This window comes from Thamnophis sirtalis, unplaced genomic scaffold (genome assembly GCF_051295495.1).
Source record: "Thamnophis sirtalis isolate CommonGarterSnake01/CBP01778 unplaced genomic scaffold, rThaSir2_p1.2 scaffold_11, whole genome shotgun sequence".
Classification (NCBI taxonomy): domain Eukaryota; kingdom Metazoa; phylum Chordata; class Lepidosauria; order Squamata; family Natricidae; genus Thamnophis; species Thamnophis sirtalis.
The window spans coordinates 46,809,011-46,828,136 of record NW_028261391.1 but is presented as its reverse complement, the minus strand read 5'-3'; the positions used below and the strand labels follow the sequence as shown (position 1 = coordinate 46,828,136).

The 19,126-nt window shown below is 37.3% G+C and overlaps 1 protein-coding gene across 1 annotated transcript in view; it reads left to right on the top strand.

The window, feature by feature from the left end:
- Positions 1-1,635: 1,635 nt before the first annotated feature.
- The window catches only part of SLF2 (SMC5/6 complex localization factor 2), a 35,089-nt gene continuing 17,598 nt past the window's right edge, over positions 1,636-19,126 (top strand). Inside the window, exons 1-10 of the mRNA XM_087725753.1 lie at positions 1,636-1,870; positions 5,694-5,737; positions 7,214-7,794; positions 9,350-9,407; positions 10,856-11,679; positions 13,494-13,576; positions 15,213-15,317; positions 15,837-16,004; positions 16,702-16,804; positions 18,033-18,108. Coding sequence (XP_087581879.1) covers positions 1,764-1,870; positions 5,694-5,737; positions 7,214-7,794; positions 9,350-9,407; positions 10,856-11,679; positions 13,494-13,576; positions 15,213-15,317; positions 15,837-16,004; positions 16,702-16,804; positions 18,033-18,108 — 2,149 coding nt within the window. The 5' untranslated portion in view covers positions 1,636-1,763. The remainder of the gene's footprint in view (positions 1,871-5,693; positions 5,738-7,213; positions 7,795-9,349; positions 9,408-10,855; positions 11,680-13,493; positions 13,577-15,212; positions 15,318-15,836; positions 16,005-16,701; positions 16,805-18,032; positions 18,109-19,126) is intronic.

Below are 19,126 nucleotides of genomic sequence, written 5' to 3'. Positions count from 1 at the left end.
AATCAGCCTGACAGTGATGAGACAGGGGTGTTGAGGATTTTTAAGAGGTGAGGTTAGGCCTCCCCAATTTCCTACAAATGCAAAAGGGACCAAGACCTTTTATACCCATGCATTCCAGGGGAGTTCTAAAGCTATTGAAGGGGAATAGTAATAAGGGTACAAACCTGTTGATTAGTAGAAATATTTGTTTTCTGTAACACACATATATTATGCCTTGTATTTTTAACATATAAGCTTGCATGCTGTAAGTTGTTCCCTGCAACTGACTTCCTGTGGCACAGTTGAATAGAATATCTGACAAATGTCAAAATGTGTGATCCTTGCCATTTGAACTCTTACCAATCTGCAATCTATGGGCATAGAATTTATCCTGGAATGGAGCTGTAAAGAGCTGTAAAACTGACACCTTTGATATGTTCCCCTTCTGCCTAAGAAGGTATCTCACCTTTGATCTGTGCCCTTCACAACAGGGGGCCAAATGGCCAATCCTGGGAACAGAGGAAAGAGATAATGCTGATAAGGCTAGTGAGGAGTATTGTAAAGCCAGAACGTTATTCTACGATGTCTCTAACTGAATAAAAAGGAGCTTACACCTTCTCTGAAGGGTAATTCTTCCTTGCATATCCTTGGGGTATGTTGGGAACAACTGACCATCATGTCTTTAAACTTTGATCAAAGATTAAACACTGATTGTTATTCAAACCTCCCTTTAAGTCTCATATTTGGTTCATTGTGACTTGGATGGGTTCTCAAACTTCTCTGGGTCTCAACGTATTCTCAAACCTTACACTATAATTGGGGTAATGCAAAAATATATAAAGGCTGCACATTGTTACATACGTGGAACTGCCATATGTGGAAGCAAAGTCTTGTGTGGTTATTTGGGGCAAGTTTGAATCTTTAACTCCTGAGGAGATAAATCATCTAGACTGCAAGGTTCCTCCACTGTGCTTGCTATTTGGGATGGCACATTTACCCAACCTACAATTCAGGGTTGCGCTGCTTAGAGCCACAAAGGACGGACTTTGTAATACTTGAAACATGGTTTTCGTAATACTGTTGCACTGGCTAATTAACACGGTTTTTCTTGTATTTTAAATTTGCTTTTCAATTGTATTGCTGATAATTTCCCATAAACCTTAACCTTCAAGGAAAAAAGCCTCCCTTTCAGAAACTAGGACTGCTAGGGGAAGCATTTTCTTGTATTTTAAAGTTTATCCTCTGTAGCTCTCACGCTGCTGAGAGAGAACAAAGGTCGTCTCATCCCTCAGTCTCTCCCCCTTTTCCTTCTCCCACCGCCGAAGGCGTGTGCACATGCGCACGCGCGTGTTTTGGTCCCCCCCCCCCCCGCTTCTCCTGCATGAATCAGAGAAATTGGCCCGGCAGCGCGCGCTCCCCCGCCAGCCTATTGGAAGCGCTGCCACCAGAAAGCGCCAAGTTCTCCAATTCCAACCATTCCCACTCCCGCTCCATAGAAACGCCAAGCCGGAGCTACGTAACGAGACGGAATTCGACGTTGGCTCGGAGTGGCAACCAATCCGAAGAGCGCTCCGGCTTTCGGTGTTTTTCTATTCCTCGAGGTCGGCACGTGGACCGGAGTGCTCTTCCCTGAGGTCGACCAATCCCAGTGCCGCCTCAGGAACGCCACGCCCCCTCTGCCTCCCCCACTCCCGCTTTCGCCCGCGGTGTTGTGCAATGGAGAAGCAAAAGCCCGGAAACTGTTATTCCGATCAGCCCCGAAGCGGGCGGTTGTATTTGGAAACATGACCCAGAACTGCAATGGGAGCGGCGGCTACACGCAACTTAGCGTTTCTGCGCGTTCTCCCAGCCAGCATCGCCAGTCGGTGGGCCGCGGGACCGCGGATACCAGGTATGCGTGGGAGTCACCGCTCCCCTTAAATAGCTCGCGAGTGGCTTGGGAAGCGGAAGGGTCAGCGGCGTTTCCAAAACTTGACGGGAGGGTGCTGATGCCGCGCTCGGGGAAGGGAACGTGTTGTTCGGCGGGTACGTGAAACAGATTCTTCTTAAGTGGTGGCTTATAGGCTTCCCTTTAAAGAAAGACGTCGTGTAGGAAGTTTATTGCCTATCTTAATATCTTTTCATGTTATCTGATAGTATAAGACGTTCCAGTCCTGAAAGAATTTGAGGTTGGGGAGAAGAGGGATAAACTCTTGCTTGGTTCTTTAATTTGGGATGATGCTTGCAAGGAATGGCTCTTTGCTTTTGCAGTTGGCCTTATTTGAGCAGAAACCAATTCTGGGGGAATTAATGGATACATTGAAAGTTGAATACCAGCAATAGGGTGGCAACTGAAAGTAGTACCTGCAAACTGCTAGCATGTGGTCCTAGAAGTTTGCACATATTGCAATCACCATATGGAAGAATGGCAAGCAATGTGAACATAAAAGGGAAAAAATACAATATTTACTTCTAGGTGGTGTTCAAAATTCTTTTGTAATAAATAGTTAAGAAGAAGTTCCATATCTCACTATGTAGCACAGAAAGAAAATGGACTCTGGAGAAGAAGATGCTGCTGTCCTCCTGCCAGGGTATTTCCCCTTGGTTTGCTTTGAGATTATATGAAATCTTTTCTGGATTTCAGAGGAGAAAAGGAATCCTTTTCACATTATGTAGCAAATCTGAAAATTGACAAATATTGGGTGATATTCTGAAAGGCAAGCTTAATATTTTATAGTGCTTTAGAATTGACTGAGATATGAATGGGATGTCTGGAAAAGCTAGATGCTGAAATGTAGGTACAAGGAAAATACATGAATTTCCCCAGGTTAGTTTCAGAGGTGTTTTTTTTTTAAACAGATTCAGATCAGATAAAGTCTTACCATAATAATAATTGTGTGTGTGTGTGTGTGTGTGTGTGTATGTGTATGTATATATATATATATATATATATATATATATATATATATATATATATATATATATATATATATATATATATATATACATATATATATATATATATATATATATATATATATATACATACATACATACATACATACATACATACATACATACATATATATATATATATATATATATATATATATATACACACATACATACACACACACACACACACACACACACACACATATATATATATATATATATATAAATAATCAAAATTCTGTTATGATAAAAAGTATATTAATGGGAGGTTGAACCTTTGGACATAGTTACACAGCTTTTGATGTAACTTTGATGGTAGAATTTTGGCACTGTTGACATGGAATGCCCCGCAAGTACTTCATTGTCACTACTTAATATTTGAGGGAAATATAACCAATAAAGAGAGGACTGAAAGATATGTTGATAAAGCTAAATACATTTATATTAATAATGTAGCATTTTCAGTATAGAAGGGGAAATGTGCATGGTGTAGGTGATACACTGAATATAGTAAAGAGTCCAGAAGCAAAGTAGAAACTTCCAACAGCTATTGCTATGTAGGGTTTCAAATTCAGTTAGAATCTGTGAGCATAGTACTTGTCTAAGACTCTTTACAGCCTTTTTACCTGTTTCCAGAAAGGGTTTTGTTTGGTTTTAGCTTAGTAAATTGTTTGAATTTAGTATGGTGTTAGGTTGGATGTATTACAGTTGTATGTTTCAGTTACTTCCATGTTGGATCCAGTTTTTATAAATAAACCATCAGCAGCAAGCATTGGAGTAATTTGTTGGAAAAAGCTAGTCTGGCATTTGCTGCTTTTTGCAAAAAACAAGCAAAATATGTCTACAAATGAGGATTGTGTAGCATTCTAAAAAGGCCTCCAACCTTTAAAAACTAAAATATTACAAGAATGTTGAAGCATTATTACCAAAGAAGGAATTTCCCTTCATATTATCTGCTTTCCCTTTGTGTAGAATGTTGGTAGGCAGGATAATGCTTTAATCTCCACAGCAATGACTTCATGTTGCTGCTATTGCTTTTCTTCCTTCTCTTCCTGTTTCTTCCCTTATTACAATTTGATTGCTACAGGGCAACCACAAATCCCAGAATATTCAAAATTGCAAGGCCAAAAGTGATTTTTGTTCCTCAGCTGAATTCTAAGTCATGGTTTTAGTTCTGTGGTAGAAATCTCACCAAAAAATAATAATAATTGGAGGGGATACAAATGTTTTAAGGCATTCAGATTTATTTTGGCTAAGAAAGATATCAAATAAAGGAATTTTAAATATCAGTCCAAAATTTATCCAAGTACAGTTTAAGTACTTTAGATTAAAATTAATTGTATCAACTCACAAAAACAAAGGTTTTTCCTTACAACCTATAACTGATGGCAAATCTATGGCAGGTGTGCCAGAAGTGGCACACAGAGCCATCTCTCCGGGCACGTGAGCTGTTGCTCATTGCTCTTCTGGGTTCTGGCCAGCTGGTCTTCATGCGCACAGGAACGTAGGAAACCAGAAGAACAGCTTCCTGATGTGCATGCGCGTGCCGGGAAGATGATCTTCTGGTTTCTGGCGCACACATGTGCACCAGCCAGCTGGTCTTCACGTGTGCAGATGTGCCAGAAACTGGAAGACCAGAAGATCATCTTCCCGGTATGTGCATGTGCACCAGGCAGCTGCTCTTCCGGTTTCTGGTGCACATCCTCCTGTTTAGGTTCACCAACAGTGAGCTATAACAATAATTTATTTTTATGTACAATTTTTCCAAATCTCATACTGGCTCTGAGTAATAAAGTATGCATTAATATATAATGAAGAGGTACTGTAGCATTGTCGCACTGTAGCATTATCAAGGATAAAAATATGAGCTATATGGAGCGGAAGACATCTGAAGTCCTTATGAATAGGAACAATGTATTGTTAGATAAATTGTATTCAAAACTACCAATGTTTACTTATATGCTCTTATGTTTAAAAAATGTTTCCCAAACCAAATATCTTTAAGAAGAACATCTTTTATACTATAAGAAATAAATTTTAAAAAACCCAAATAGGTTTCTGTTGTAATAAATTGTTTTCACTTATTACTTTGACATTCCTTTCTGCAAAATCTCTGTTGGGATAGAAAATTCTACATAGGGTATATTTATTGGTCATCCCTGCTTTAGAAGCAAAGGCAAAAAAATACCTTCAAACAAATGAACCAAAGGTGTGAATGTTGAAGTAGGGAAAGCAAATTATCAGTGAGGTAGGCTATTTTGAGCAAAGATCTATTTTTTATTCTTATACTTCAATTCTTAATCTGATTTTCAGATATAAATATAATTGCAAAGCAAATTTTGAGTGTAGTGAAGGATTACTAGAATTTGGAAATCAGAACTAAGGATATAGTACAGTAAATATTCTACATGTACCTAACTGAGGATGATCGTTCTCATATATGTGTGGCAAGAGTCCATGTTACTTAATCAAAGCTGTCATGTCTGTAGTCTATTGTTACAACTTTACATCTCAATCTGTTGAGACAGCTGTATTGTTTGTTAATTTCAACACGCTAAAGATTGCTGCGTTCCTGTAATTCAACTTGAGTGGTTACCTATTGACTTCCTGGCAGTAAATCCTCCTCCTCCAACTTACAAAGGTTGACTGGACTTGATGGAAAATGTGATTCCAGTACATCTGGAAAGATCTGATTGAGAAAAAGTATTTACTATATGTTTTAAAATGTCCTTTCCGAACATTACTAAGCTTTTTATTATATTTCTTTTTTTTTATTATAGAAGCAAATGTATTACTGACTTTTTCAAACCAACTGTCAAACAAGGTAAGCAATGTTTCTTTTAATATAGATACCTGTGTGGCTTTTTGTGTTGTGGCCTTTACATTTGATTTATACATAAATAAATGTATGTTAAAATGTTTTATAAAGTTGTCCTCCAATGAAAAATCATATACAGCTGTATACATTAACAAGATTAAAATTTCAAAAATTGTGATTTAATGCACAGTAGGAAATTAAAATATGTGATTTATAGTGCCATGCTTCTTGGCTAGGCAATGGAAGGGATAAAGTTCATAGGTGAAAGAAACCTCAGAACTTCAGGAATAAGGTAATGTTCTGGGCTTGTTGATGAATGTTTACTGATTCATAGAGATTTTATGAAGCTGCATATCTCTCATAAAATGGACTAGAAATGAAGCCAGCTTAAGAAATATTTTTCCAGATTTAACGACTTTCCTTCACGCTGGGTGCTGTAATGTAGAGGTACTTGATCTGGAGTCCTGTTATTACAGTCCCTTTTTTGTAGATTCTTCTGCTTTTTCTCTCCTCGCAGGAACTCCCAAGTTTTTATGATCATATTTTTTGAGTACTGGTGAAAACAAATGATGGTTCTATTATTTTTCCTTAGTGGATCTGATGACAATTTGGGATGGAATTATGCTATTATATGGGCAGTTAAATTTCCAAATCTCACTAGCTTGAAGAAGCTAAAACATCTTGCTAAATAATGCACTGGGATAGCTGTCGCAAGATTGGAATATTTACTAAATTACGTTTCTCCTTTAATACTTATTTCATAATATTAGCTACAACTGCCCTTGTCTTTGGTCACTGACCATACGTTGAAGCTGATTGAATGTTGCCATCCAAAATAACAAGAGAAAATAGATCTACATTGATGGCAGTGTCCCTTATGTTTTTCCTATTCAGTTGAAATGCTGGGTTTTCTTACCTACAAAGTATTACTGATCAATGAGTATTCTTATAGCTGATAAATTTCTTGCTGTGAAATATAATTCAATTGTATGACTTAGACCAGGGCTGTGAAACTTGCCGGCCGGATGTGTTATGTGCTGGCCATGCCCATGTCCAGTTTAGCGAAGGGTGGGGGGAGTCACAATACGTCATGTGATGACAATGTGACAATGCGAGTTTGACACTCCTGACTTACACCATGGGCAAGCAACATTTTTTTGACTCCAAGAACCCGTTACTGGAATCTTGCATGCTTTTGATACTCTTGGAAAGATTTAATCTTACCTAAAGAGATTCCAAACAATGTATTGGAAAGGATATTCCTCTCAAAAATCCAGTAGGTGCTGCAGCATTAACCCTTGTTCAAATAATCTCACCCAAAGACATATATATTTCAATAAATATCAAACAAATTATTTAATTATCAATAGTCAAAGACTTATACTGGCCATTGGAATATGACAGTTATGACATACTTTATGAGATTCTAGAAACTGTGTACAATTAATCTGTTACTTATTTCTTTTACATGTATTAATGAAGACAGAACTGTGTTGTGCTCTCCAGAAAAAGGAAATGGACAAGTTGGACATACAGTTTCATGCGTAGACCATGTTAAAAAAAATACATCTTCTTCAAAGAAAAAAAAAAGGAAGAAATTGCCTTGCTCACCATCAGGCAGAAGCCCAATAATTGATGCTTTATTCCGAAAGGCTAAGTCAGAGAAAAACAACAGTTCAGAAAATGGTGTTTGCAAAATATTTAATCATCCAAAACCTGTGGTTCGGAGACTGTTCATATCTAATGCCTTACCTGATGGTTCTTTCCTATTAAAAGATCAAAATTACCCAACAACTTTGGAAAGAAATGAGAACTATCCTGTTCAGACAAGGACACATTTAATAGATAATAATAGCAGACAACATAAAACAGAACATGAAGACCTAGACACAACTGGTTCAAGCTTGAATAAATGGCCTTCCACTTCAGGAAATAGTCTGAAGAAGCAGAGCCACGTAACTCAGTGTCAAAAAACAGACTATTCCAGGTTGCCACAAGTCAGTTCAAATAGTTCTTCATCTCCAAAATCATTAGGAACCATTTGCAGAAAAAGACACGAGAAGGTGAAAAAAACTGCACCGTTGTTTCTGAAAATAAATCTTTAGAAATTATTTTTTTCCTATTTATATATATTTAAAGAATAATAACTGCATAGTATATTAATACAGGTAGTCCTTGACTTAAAGCAATAGCATTTAGGCTTACCGTAGATATGGCCTATAGAGTTTTACTCTCTGGGTAGTTTGCTGTGTAGAAGCATTTGCATATTGCCTGCAACAACCTAGGTCCTCATTTTACCAACCTTGGAAGGATAGAATCCTGTCAGGATTGAACTCCAGGCTGTGGGCAGAGTTTTGCCTGCAATACTGCACTTTAACCACTGCCCTACAAGGGCTGAAACCAGTCACTTAGTTCAGAGTTCCAGGAGATACTCTCCTCAAAATTATTTACCACCTGGTTCCAAAATTATGGCCACTGTAGGACCTCTGCAGTTGTTCGTCCTTATGACTGGCTGTAGAAATGCTGTAGCGTGTCGTCCCGTTTCCTCTCCCCCCCTGTTTATTTCCCCACCCACCCACCATATTCTTGCGGGCCTTGGGCCTCCTTCCCACCAGTTTGGGCCCAACACCTTTCTCACCTTTTGAAGATTTCAGGCACTTGGGTTAGGGAAGGACAGTTTGCTCTGTTCCTGGGCCACATGATGTAATCCTGGAAGTAACCACTATGTTTTGGGCACATTGAATTGTGGCCACTCCAAAAGTAGCATCTAATTCAGGATTGCACTACACAGATTAGGGATGGAACACATTGCTCTACTTCCATAACTCAAACTCTCGATCACATTCCAGAGCTCATGCTAGGGAAGTACAGCATGCTTCTTTGTTCCTGGCCACATGGCACAGTCCAGAAATGGCTGCCATTTTCTCTGATTTCAAAATAATTATAATGCTAATTGGATTGAGAAAGTGAGGGTTTAACCCAGTGTCTTAATGCAGGCTCTGCTGCAGCTGGGAGCTCATTGTTTCTTCTGTAGCTCCTGCCCTCACAAATCCACCAGAAGAATTCTGCAATCTCCTTGTGAGGGGCAACCTTCTAGAGCCCAAGAGAGTGGTCTCTTGGTTTTTCCTTGTCTGGCCTAATGCCTGAGTGCAGGTCTTCAGCACAATGTTGCCTCTACTCCTCTGAAGAGTCTTAGCCTGCCATTTCCTCACCCAGAAGCCAAAAAAGCTCTAAATGTTTATTAGGTTTTTAATTGTACTAAACCATAATGTAGTTGGGTTTTACATTACTGTGTTGTGTGATAGTAGCAATTGTGACACAGGCTAAATTCTGAACTTTGCCTATGTAATGATTTTCTAAGAGAGTTGCTTCACCTTGATTGATTTGCTATAAACTAAAGCTCCCTTTTACCTTTGAATCTGTTTAAATGTTTTATCAGTTCTAAATTTCTTACTTCTTTTAAGATTCTGTGATTCCGTAGGCGATATTTTAACTGCTTCAAATAAACAGGAATGGTACTTTTTAATTCTGAAATGTCTGCTGTACTGAAAAGATCTATATTCTGTAAAAGCTTACCTGTGTATTCTAAAACCTTTTTCTGTATATTCTTATTTTAAGCGCACCAAAGATTTCTTAAGAAAAAATTCAAGCTCATCTTCACTGGAATCTTCTTCAGGTACAAACAGAAAAGTAAACGATGTAACATAAAATTTAAAAAAATATGCTAGCTCATTACACCTTGACTATTATTCAAATAAATTATAGGGCCACCCCTCTTGCAACAGTGACTCAGGGCATCACATAAGAATTAAAATAATGAGTATCCATATGTAATCCACAAAGCCTGAAGTTAAAGGGGGAAGAAACCCCTCACTCCAATCAAATAATCTCACCTAACCATCAAATTCTAGGAGTAACTGCCAGGTATTCAAAGCCTTGAGAAAGTTTAACACTGTCGGAGCAATACAGTTTTTGGAGGGATGTTATTCCATCCATTTATGTTCATAAAACAGCAATGGTATATAAATGTAGCAAGAAATGTTAAAATGTTCCTGTGCTGTAGTTTTGTGGACCAGCGGCAGTTTCTAAATGCTCTTCAAGAGCAGCCCCTTGTAAGATGTGTTTCAGAAAACCAGGTGAAATATAACTAAGGCATGAGTCACATGCATAAAGAATGGATGCAATTATTGTATAATGTCATGTATGCCTTTTAGTTCCAAAATTCAGAGTTGTTTACATAGCTTTTAAGCTATTATCTTGTTTACTATCCCATGAACTCTAGCTGACTGAACTTTCTAAAAGTAATAATTTTAGAAACTAATACCTATTTTTCAGACTAAAAATATTTAAAATTATATTTTTGTGAAGATTTCATTTTAAATCCTAGCTCCAAATTAATGTATGCTAAGTATGTTTAAAAAGCTACATTAGTAAACCCAAGTATATTTTATCGCATTTTTGAACTGCCCATCTCACTCCTTGGGATGACTCCAGATGGCTTACAGTATAATAAAAATATAGATTAAAACATATGTTCATTGTTTCATCAGTTTCTTATATTTTTTGAAGTTTCTATTCTTTCTTTCTTTTTACTCACTAAAAGAGCAGGAACTTACATACTTATAGAAGAGAATATATTGTAGCTTAGGGTTGAACTGTGGAGTCCTTGGTGCTGTCTGACCTTGGTTGTTTATTCAACTGGTTAATCTCTTCAGGGATTAGCATGTAAACAACTAAATTCAGGCGGCACCAAGGATTCCACAAGTACAAACGTTTGACCTTGAATGATACTGTTTAGTAACTCTTTTATCTCTCACATTTTTTCCTTAATCTTGAGCTATGAAATTTATTCATGGCTTAACATTTTTTTGACATGCTATTCACAATTAATTTCATAGTAATAGTATTGAATACTTTAGGGAATTAAATATAGCACACAGTTGCTACAGCATTTAATTTCCTGAAGTTTACTGCTTCAAAATATATACTGCTTAACATTATACATTTTGTGGATATGCATGCATGCAAGAGGAGAAAATAATCCCTTTCATTATTATTTTGACCATTTGAATAGTTAATAATGACAGAGATATACAGTGTGATCATTTTATTTTCATTTTACAGATGAGTCGTCTTCAGCACAAGCTTCGAAAAGTGTGTTTCATTCAGGATTAAGCTCTGATAAGACTATTGTCACAAAAAGCCAGCCTAGTCCTACATCTTATTCCAGTGCTACAACTTCATTTGGAAGAGCTAACTATAAACATCCTAGAAAGCGGAAAAGGATTTCATCAAAAACACATATGAAACATTTACAGAATGTTCAGACGTTAAATAAACACAAACATGGTAGTTCACACATTTCCCATAATACTAATTACTCAAAACACAGAATAACTGCTCACAAGAATTTCCAGCCAGCAGATCTAGATTGGTCTAGCGGTAACTTGCCTATTTCAGTAAAAAAATCTGAAGCTGAAGAAAATGAAAATAAATCATATAGATCCACTAGAAGTAAAAATGACCAAATCCAAATTTCAGATACTAGCAAGAGGAAATTACAGACATCTACTCCTCTTATTTATTTAGAAACAAGAAATAATGCTTCTACAATTCTTTCAGAAAAAATTGCTGAGCCCCTTGGATGTTCTTTGGGAGAGAGTGACAGTGTTGTCTCACTTGAAGATTATACTTGTGACACTATTCCTAATTCTTCAAATAATTTAAATACATCTGACAATGAAGCGTATGAGTTAATTCAAAAATTAAAGAGCATTTCTGATAGCGATGCTGAGGTCTCTGACTGCAGCGTGGACAGTAGCGAAGAAGAGACACTCATCCCTCTTGAAAAAATATTCCAGAGTGTCAGACCAGCTACAAAAAAGTCAGAAGAAGCTGTGGATGAGGATAAAATAACAAGCACAAATTCTACGATACATAATGCCTCTGTAAGTAATTCTTGTTGATTATCTACTGAGATGACCATAGGCATAAATATCCTCATGAAAACCAACTCTTTACTTGTACAGCCCCCAGCCGTATTTTACTTTTTAAAAATTTTAAATATTGGTATAATTTTACATGAAAAAAAATTCCAGAAAACCCTCATTATAATATGAAGATAGCAACTATACATACATACATACATACATACATACATACATACATACATACATACATACATACATACATATGCAAGCCATTGCAAAAGGGAAGAATTTTCACACTAGAGAGTTTTTTTTTTTTAAAGTTTTTATTTTACACACATAAACACATCAACAAGAACAAACGTGACTTAAGACAACATAGGAACAAGAAGTTCCATCATACAGCTCATACAGCAGTTCCGTATCGGTTTCTTTGCAGTTAGTGTTTTTCCCTTTCTATACCTTTCTATCTTACATTCATGGTCTCTCTAATCGTTATCCATTTTTATGTATAATTCTATATTTATTTATACTTAGCTATTTACAAGCACATATTGTTTATCTATAATGTGCTATATATTCTTACTATCATTTATTCTCTTACATACAATTCTAGGTATACATTCACATGGTTATTCTTTTTCTTTGCCAATCTTATACTATTGTTATTCCATTTAAGAGATTATAGAGTACAGTTTGGATTGTATTGTTTACCATCCCAAGCGTCCGTTATGATACCACCTTATTTTCTCTTTCTTTTCTTTTCTCTCTCCCTTCCTTCTCTACTTCCTTCCTTCCTCCTCTCCTTCCCCTTCTTTCTTCCCTTATCTCTCTCCTACTCTTACCCTCTCTCTTCCCCTTCTTACCTTCTCTTTTTCTCCCTTCCTCCCTCCTCTCCTTTCTCCTATCCGCAGGAGGATTTGCCTTATCACCCCAGCATTTACAGAATATCCCCTTTAATCTGTTGGTCCCTTCAGGATCAACAGTGCTCAAAAAAGAGCCCAAACGAAGAAGTTAGAGTTAGAGGTTAGGAGAGCTTCCTTCCCTCCACTCTAAGCACGGTGACGTCACCACAGAGAGTTTTAGACATCAGAACATACAAAGTAATGTTTGCCAGAAAATTATTTCTCAATTGATCCTGCTTGTGGTGGAAACTTTTGAAACTTTGTACTTGTACCTCATAGGGGGGGAAAAAAATCCCATATTGACATACTTGTGATTAGCTCAGTCACTTTTTTTTTCAGTTAATAGGTTGGAGTCTATTAGAGGGCTTGTGACCAACAAACAATGTTTTAAAGAGATCATGTTTTTTCCCCTCTGATATTCCACTTATTACATTTGAGATACAGGTACTTGCTTTATAAACATTCATTTAGTGACGTTTAGTCACGTGACAGTAGCATTGAAAAAAGTGACTTATGACCATTTTTCACGATGATTATAAGCAGCATCCCTGTGGTCACAAGATCAAAATTTGGACACTGGCACATATTTAGGATAGCTACAATGTCCCATGGTCATTTGGTCACCTTTTGTGATCTGATAAGCAAAATCAGATCGGAACCAGATTTGCATAATAACTATCAATAACTTAACAACTACAGTAATTCACTTAACAACTGTGACAAGAAAGGTCGTAAAATGGGGCAGAACTCGCTTAATAAATGTCTAACTTAACAGACATTTTGGGCTCAACTGTCGTAATTGATTTTCAGGTGTTTCTAGCTCTTTCAAGCATTTTCTTGAATAAACATCTAAGAAATGTAGATGTTAAGTCTAATAGCTATCAGTGGTCTGAAAATATTTTTTATCTTTTTCATGGACTTTTGCTTCAGCTTTCTAAAGTTTTTACTGAGCGTGGGGCCTCGTACATGAATCATTTGGAGCATCTCCTGAAAGAGAAGGAAGAGTTAAGGAGGTATGCATGCTTACCTTTCTGGTCCATCCTCATTTATATAATTACACATCATTGTTTACACATAATTATAACTTGGCTGTTACTTGCATTTCACCTGCCTCTTGGCAAGTGAGCTAAGTTTTGTTTTTACATATATAATGAAAAAGTACTTAATTGTTAAGATTTAAAAAGTTTTTTTAGATGAAGGTGTGACTTGACTTCATGTAGGTATGGGAGAGCCTAGAAAGAGAAGAAAAACAGGGACAAATGTAAAAATAATAAAAAATAAATGAAGGTTATTTTCAAGCAGACAGAGCAAGAGATAACCTTCCTCTTTATGGCCTTGGGACATTATCACAAAAAGGCAGTTAACTAATGTTTCCAGCTTATTTTTTGGGACAGCTAATTAATGACTTTAAAAAAAATAAAAGGACAGTAATAAAGATTTATCACTTGGGGGTGGAGGGCAGTGAAATTAGTAATAAACTAAAACAAAGGCTACCAGAATCTTAGTGCTAATAAATTAAGTTTATGGGATCCTGGGTACTCTCTGAGCCTGGTTGTTTGCAGACGTTTCATTACACAACTTGGTCACATCATCATTGCTAGTGAGGATGGGGTTGTACCTCATACTCTCTGTTTATATACAGTTCCCTGTTTATATACAGTAGAATGCCCTGCCAGTGTTAATGATGATATGGTTTTTCTTCTTGTTATTCCTTGACTGGGATATTGTTTTCTGCTTGCTTGTTTGTCTGGTGTTGATCTCTGCGAAATCCCTCTCACTTGCGCTGATGATGTTACCTACTTGGTAATGAAACATCTGCATCCGCACAACCAAACTCAGAGAGACCAAGGACTCTTAAGCTACATATATTATCCTCTATTTATTATTTATTTATTTATAAAATGTAATGGCTTCCCATCTTACCATAGTCAGTGGCTTACAGTCATAAAATATGTCTATATATACAATACATATACAATATATATATACATTAAAACAAATTAAAATTAAACATTAGAATATAAGAACATGTGAGGAGGGTGGGATGGAGTGCAGGGGAAGCTGGGATCTGTTGTTTCTCAATCAACCACCTCCGCTCTGTTATTCCCCCACTGGGGCCCCAAGCCAGCTCTCAGAGCCATGCCTTTAGGCCCTTAAAAAAGGATATAGAAAGATTATCCATAGCCCATCCATAAGGAAAGATAATGTAACAGCTGCAGAAGTGATGTATGAATAAAATAATGTTACGATTTGTTATAGAAGCTGGTTAATGCAGTAATTTCCCCCTAACAAGTTTCCTGGCTTCTTTGTGTAGCCCACTCTCTCGCCTTTCTATACTGAAAGTATCTCAGATTGTTTGTCCTACCACTTTAAAGCAGACAAGCCTGCTTTAACTGTTTTCAGTAGAAAAGAACTGATGTTGAAACGAGACTTTCAGCACTTTTATTTTATTACCAGAAATGTGCTTACATCATGTGACAGTACGTGCTTATAGATTAGATAGCCACATGGGTACCAGATTTTATTTTAAAAGATCAGGAGAAGCATCTTGGGTAATGCTACTATCTTGCCATATAAAGTTTCTGAAAAGTTTGTTTTTATAACCAGGGATCAAGATTCTTCTGAAAGAAGTTTTCTCTCTCGTTTTAGGGTAGATGAATTAGAGAACCAGTTACAGCAAGTCAAAGAGATAGTTGGAATAAACTCTGAATCTGAAGATCAATCTACTGATGGTGAATTATCTGCTGAACATAGGTTGGTCCTCTAATTTCAGTTGCTAATTGCGTTCTCATATTGTTACAGTTATATTCATACTGTTTGTCATATTTGTCATATTCATACTTTTTTGTCATTGACTTCTGTAATCTATTCCCTTTCTTAGCTTTCTAGTTATTTTAACATTATACTTATTTGGATACATTGTCATTTAGTATCTGTATTTATGTATCATGCTCAGCCATGGTTTGATGTAATGTGCTGAGTTTATCAATATCCTTAGCCACATACATACGTACATACATAACTATGTTTTAATACAATACATGAACTTAATATAACTCTTGAGTTACTATGACTCCTAAAGTTCTCCTCTTTTCATAGTAACTGCTTTATAGGATATCCTAAAGTTAGCTAGAAAGGAGGTATAGAGAGATTGTTTTTAAAGTGTTTAAGTAAAAATCTCATTCAGGTCAATAAACTGAAGTGAATTAACATCCAAATTATTGTGCTTTAAATTCTTTTCAGTGTATTTCCAGATATAATTTTGTCTTTCAGAGAATTTATAGAAAAATACTCATTCAGCCAGGATGCTATTCCCGACCAGCACCCTGGAGAAAACATATTTCAAATAGTGAATGCTGGGAAAATCTTCAGCCAGAATAATCTTGATTTGAGAAACTTTGGTTTTCATCCTCAGAATCGGATTGAACAATATCTTCTTAGGTAAGAATAGATCCTTTACCGTTTGAATGTATAGGCCAGCGATGGCGAACCTTTTTTGGCTCGCATGCCATAAGTGGGGAGGGTGCAGGGGGGGGTCATGTGCGGGCGTGCCACACCCATAAAGCAATGCGCGACACCCTCCCAGTGCGCATGCGTGCACTACAGGCGCTCCCCCCTTTTTGCATGCTTTTTTTGCCCTCCCCAGGCTCCAGAGGCTTTATAGGAGCCTGGTGAGGGGGAAAACAGCCTCCCCGCCCCCCGGAAGTCCTCCGGAGGCTTCAGAGACATTCAGGAGGCTTCCCTGAAGCCTCCGGAGCAGTCAAAATGACCCTCTGAGCAAACCGGAAGTCCATTCCTGAACTTCCGGTTTTCCTGTAGGGCCGGTTTTTTACGCTCTGGAGGGTTCAGGGAAGCTCATGAAGTCTCTAGAAGGCCTCCGGGGGGGGAGGAGGCTCTTTTCGCCCTCCCCAGGCTCCTATAAAGCCTCTGGAGCCTGAGGAGGGCGAAAAATGGCTTTAAAAAAGGGTGAACTCAGCTGGCCAGTGCGCGCTGGCCAGCTGACAGGGCAGCGCCTTGTGTGCCTTGACAAATGGCTCCGTGTGCCACCTGTGGCACACGTGCCATAGGTTCGCCATCACTGGTATAGGCTAACTTTGAAAATATCAGGTCAAACCTTAATTTGTGGTTGTTTCTGCAGATCTGAAATAACACAACAGCTTTTTGTAACTATTGAAGGCTTACTTACATCTACTTACCATAATTCTCCTTGTCCCGTACCAATTTTAAAATGGATGTTTCAGGTAAGTTATCTTTTATTTTGCTTTGGATGAATATAATTAAATAAATAATGAGTATGAACTATAATTAGTTCACTACTTTAGCTTAGTTTTCTGCATTGACTTTTTCCACTTTCCTATTCTTGACCATTAGTTGCTGGAACTTGATCACTTGCCAAATTCAGAAAAGTTGAAGTTTTTTTTTTTACATTTTTAGCCAGTATTTCTGTCATGTTGCAGTGTCAATAAGAATAGCATTAGTGTATAGAATGAATATTCTCATTTAATTTTACTTCATTTAAAAAATAATTATAAGATTATATTCAATAATGTTAAAAATTTACCTGATATTTTGCATTTCACATTTTCAGTGTGCTTGCCTGTTGTTTTCCCCTCTACTTCTTTAGCAGAATGTATTATTTATTTGACAGTTTGGATGTAGGAATACTAAAAGTACCCCAGGTCATTGGTTTTGCCTGAGAAACTAGTCAGTTTAGTAATCTATTTTATCTTTATTCACACATCAAAAGGGGGTTCCATAAGGATATGCATGTTTTTTTTAGAAAAAGCTGTACTGCCTTTGAATATAGCATTTCAAGAAATCATTTGCTAAATCACTTACAAATCACTATATTCTGTTGGTGTCTCATTTTTTTTTAAAATTGTGAATACATTTGAAAATTTGAAGAATTATTAGTGGCACAATGGCTGCAATAGACCTATGTACTCACAAAGGGTAAAGTAAAGGTTAATACCAAACAACAAGTTTGCTCCTAGACAATACCACAAAATATCAATTTCAGAGGAAAAAAAGGTGATGTTTTGAGAAACATTGAATTCTCAGATGCATACTAGTAAAATGTTCCCCTTAAACGTGTACAGCAAATTTAGTAGAAAAAATAATCTGTGAAGCATAGAAATGTCTTCCTTTCAAAAACCTCTAAAAAAGCAAAAACAGAACTTAGCTGGCTGGGAATGTTTCAGAGGAAATTTACAGTCCTATTTTAGTGTTTCAACCTTGGCAAGTTGAAGATGGGTGGACTTCAACTCCTAGAATTCCACAGCTAACTTTGGTTGAGAAACACTGTCCTATTCTTCCAAAGAATTGGGGCAGGAAGAGCATCAGGTCATAGCAGTTTCTTATGGTACTCAAAGGCATCATGTTGCAATCCCAGTGTTACAAGCTGTTCTATTAGGTTACTAAATCTGTAACAAATGTTTTAATTTGCCAAATATGTTTTTTCTCAAATAGATGATGTCAATTCATTCAGATAGCACAGTTTCAAGAAAATTTTTGGATGTGTTGATGCTATTAACAATTAGAAATTGTAAGTATTTGAATTAAAACTTGAGACCGTGTAACCTTACTTACTGCATAATTCATTCAAAAGAAACCTGATTAGATTCTGCTGTTAAACTGATTAAGCTTTTAAGGATTCCTATTCCAGATTGTGCCTTATAGCTTTACCAATATAATCAAAAGTACCATATTTTTTGCACTATAAGACGCACCAGACCATAAGTCACACATTAGCTTTAGAGGAGGAAAACAAGAAAAAAATAATTCTGTCTCTGCCTCCCAGCATCCATCCGGTATTCATCTGGCTAGCATCCTTGCAGCAAACAGCTTGGTCAGCTTAAGCATGTTATCGCGGCCCCAGCACATGGCTCATCAGGGCTCCGCTCCGTTGCGCACACTCCCGGTCAACTGAGCTGAGCTGCTGCCGACGCTGGTGAAACTGGAGCCTTTGCTGCCGAGCAGCTGATTGGCAGTTGGATTGGCCTCCTGGAATACCGCAGATCAGCTGTTCTAGATGGCAGGGATCAGCAGCAGTGATCCCTGCCGCCTAGAACAGCTGGTTGGTGATATTCCAGGAGGCCGATCCAACCACTGATCAGTACCAAAGGCTCCAATGTTCCGTGATGGCAGCAAGTGGTGGCAGCGGTGACATTCACTGCTGCACCAACTCTCCTCCCTCTGCCGCAATATTTGCTCTATAAGATGCACAGACTTTTCAACCTACTTTTTTGCGGGGGGGGGGGGGAGTGTGTCTTATAGTGTGAAAAATACAGTATGTTATTATATCTACATAGAAACTGGAACTAAGTTGATGCAACTAATTGATAGCAAAAAGATTCAAGGAGAAGACTTTAGAATATACAATTCAAAAGATATTCTGTACAGATACAATATTTTCATCCATTTTCTTAGCTTTATAACATCGATTATATCTTGCTGGCTCAATGTTGACTCAGCCTTCCATTGTTCCAAGATCAGTAAAATGAGGACTCAAATTGTTGGAGGCAATATGCTGACTCAGAAAACTGCTTAGAGAGGGATGGAAA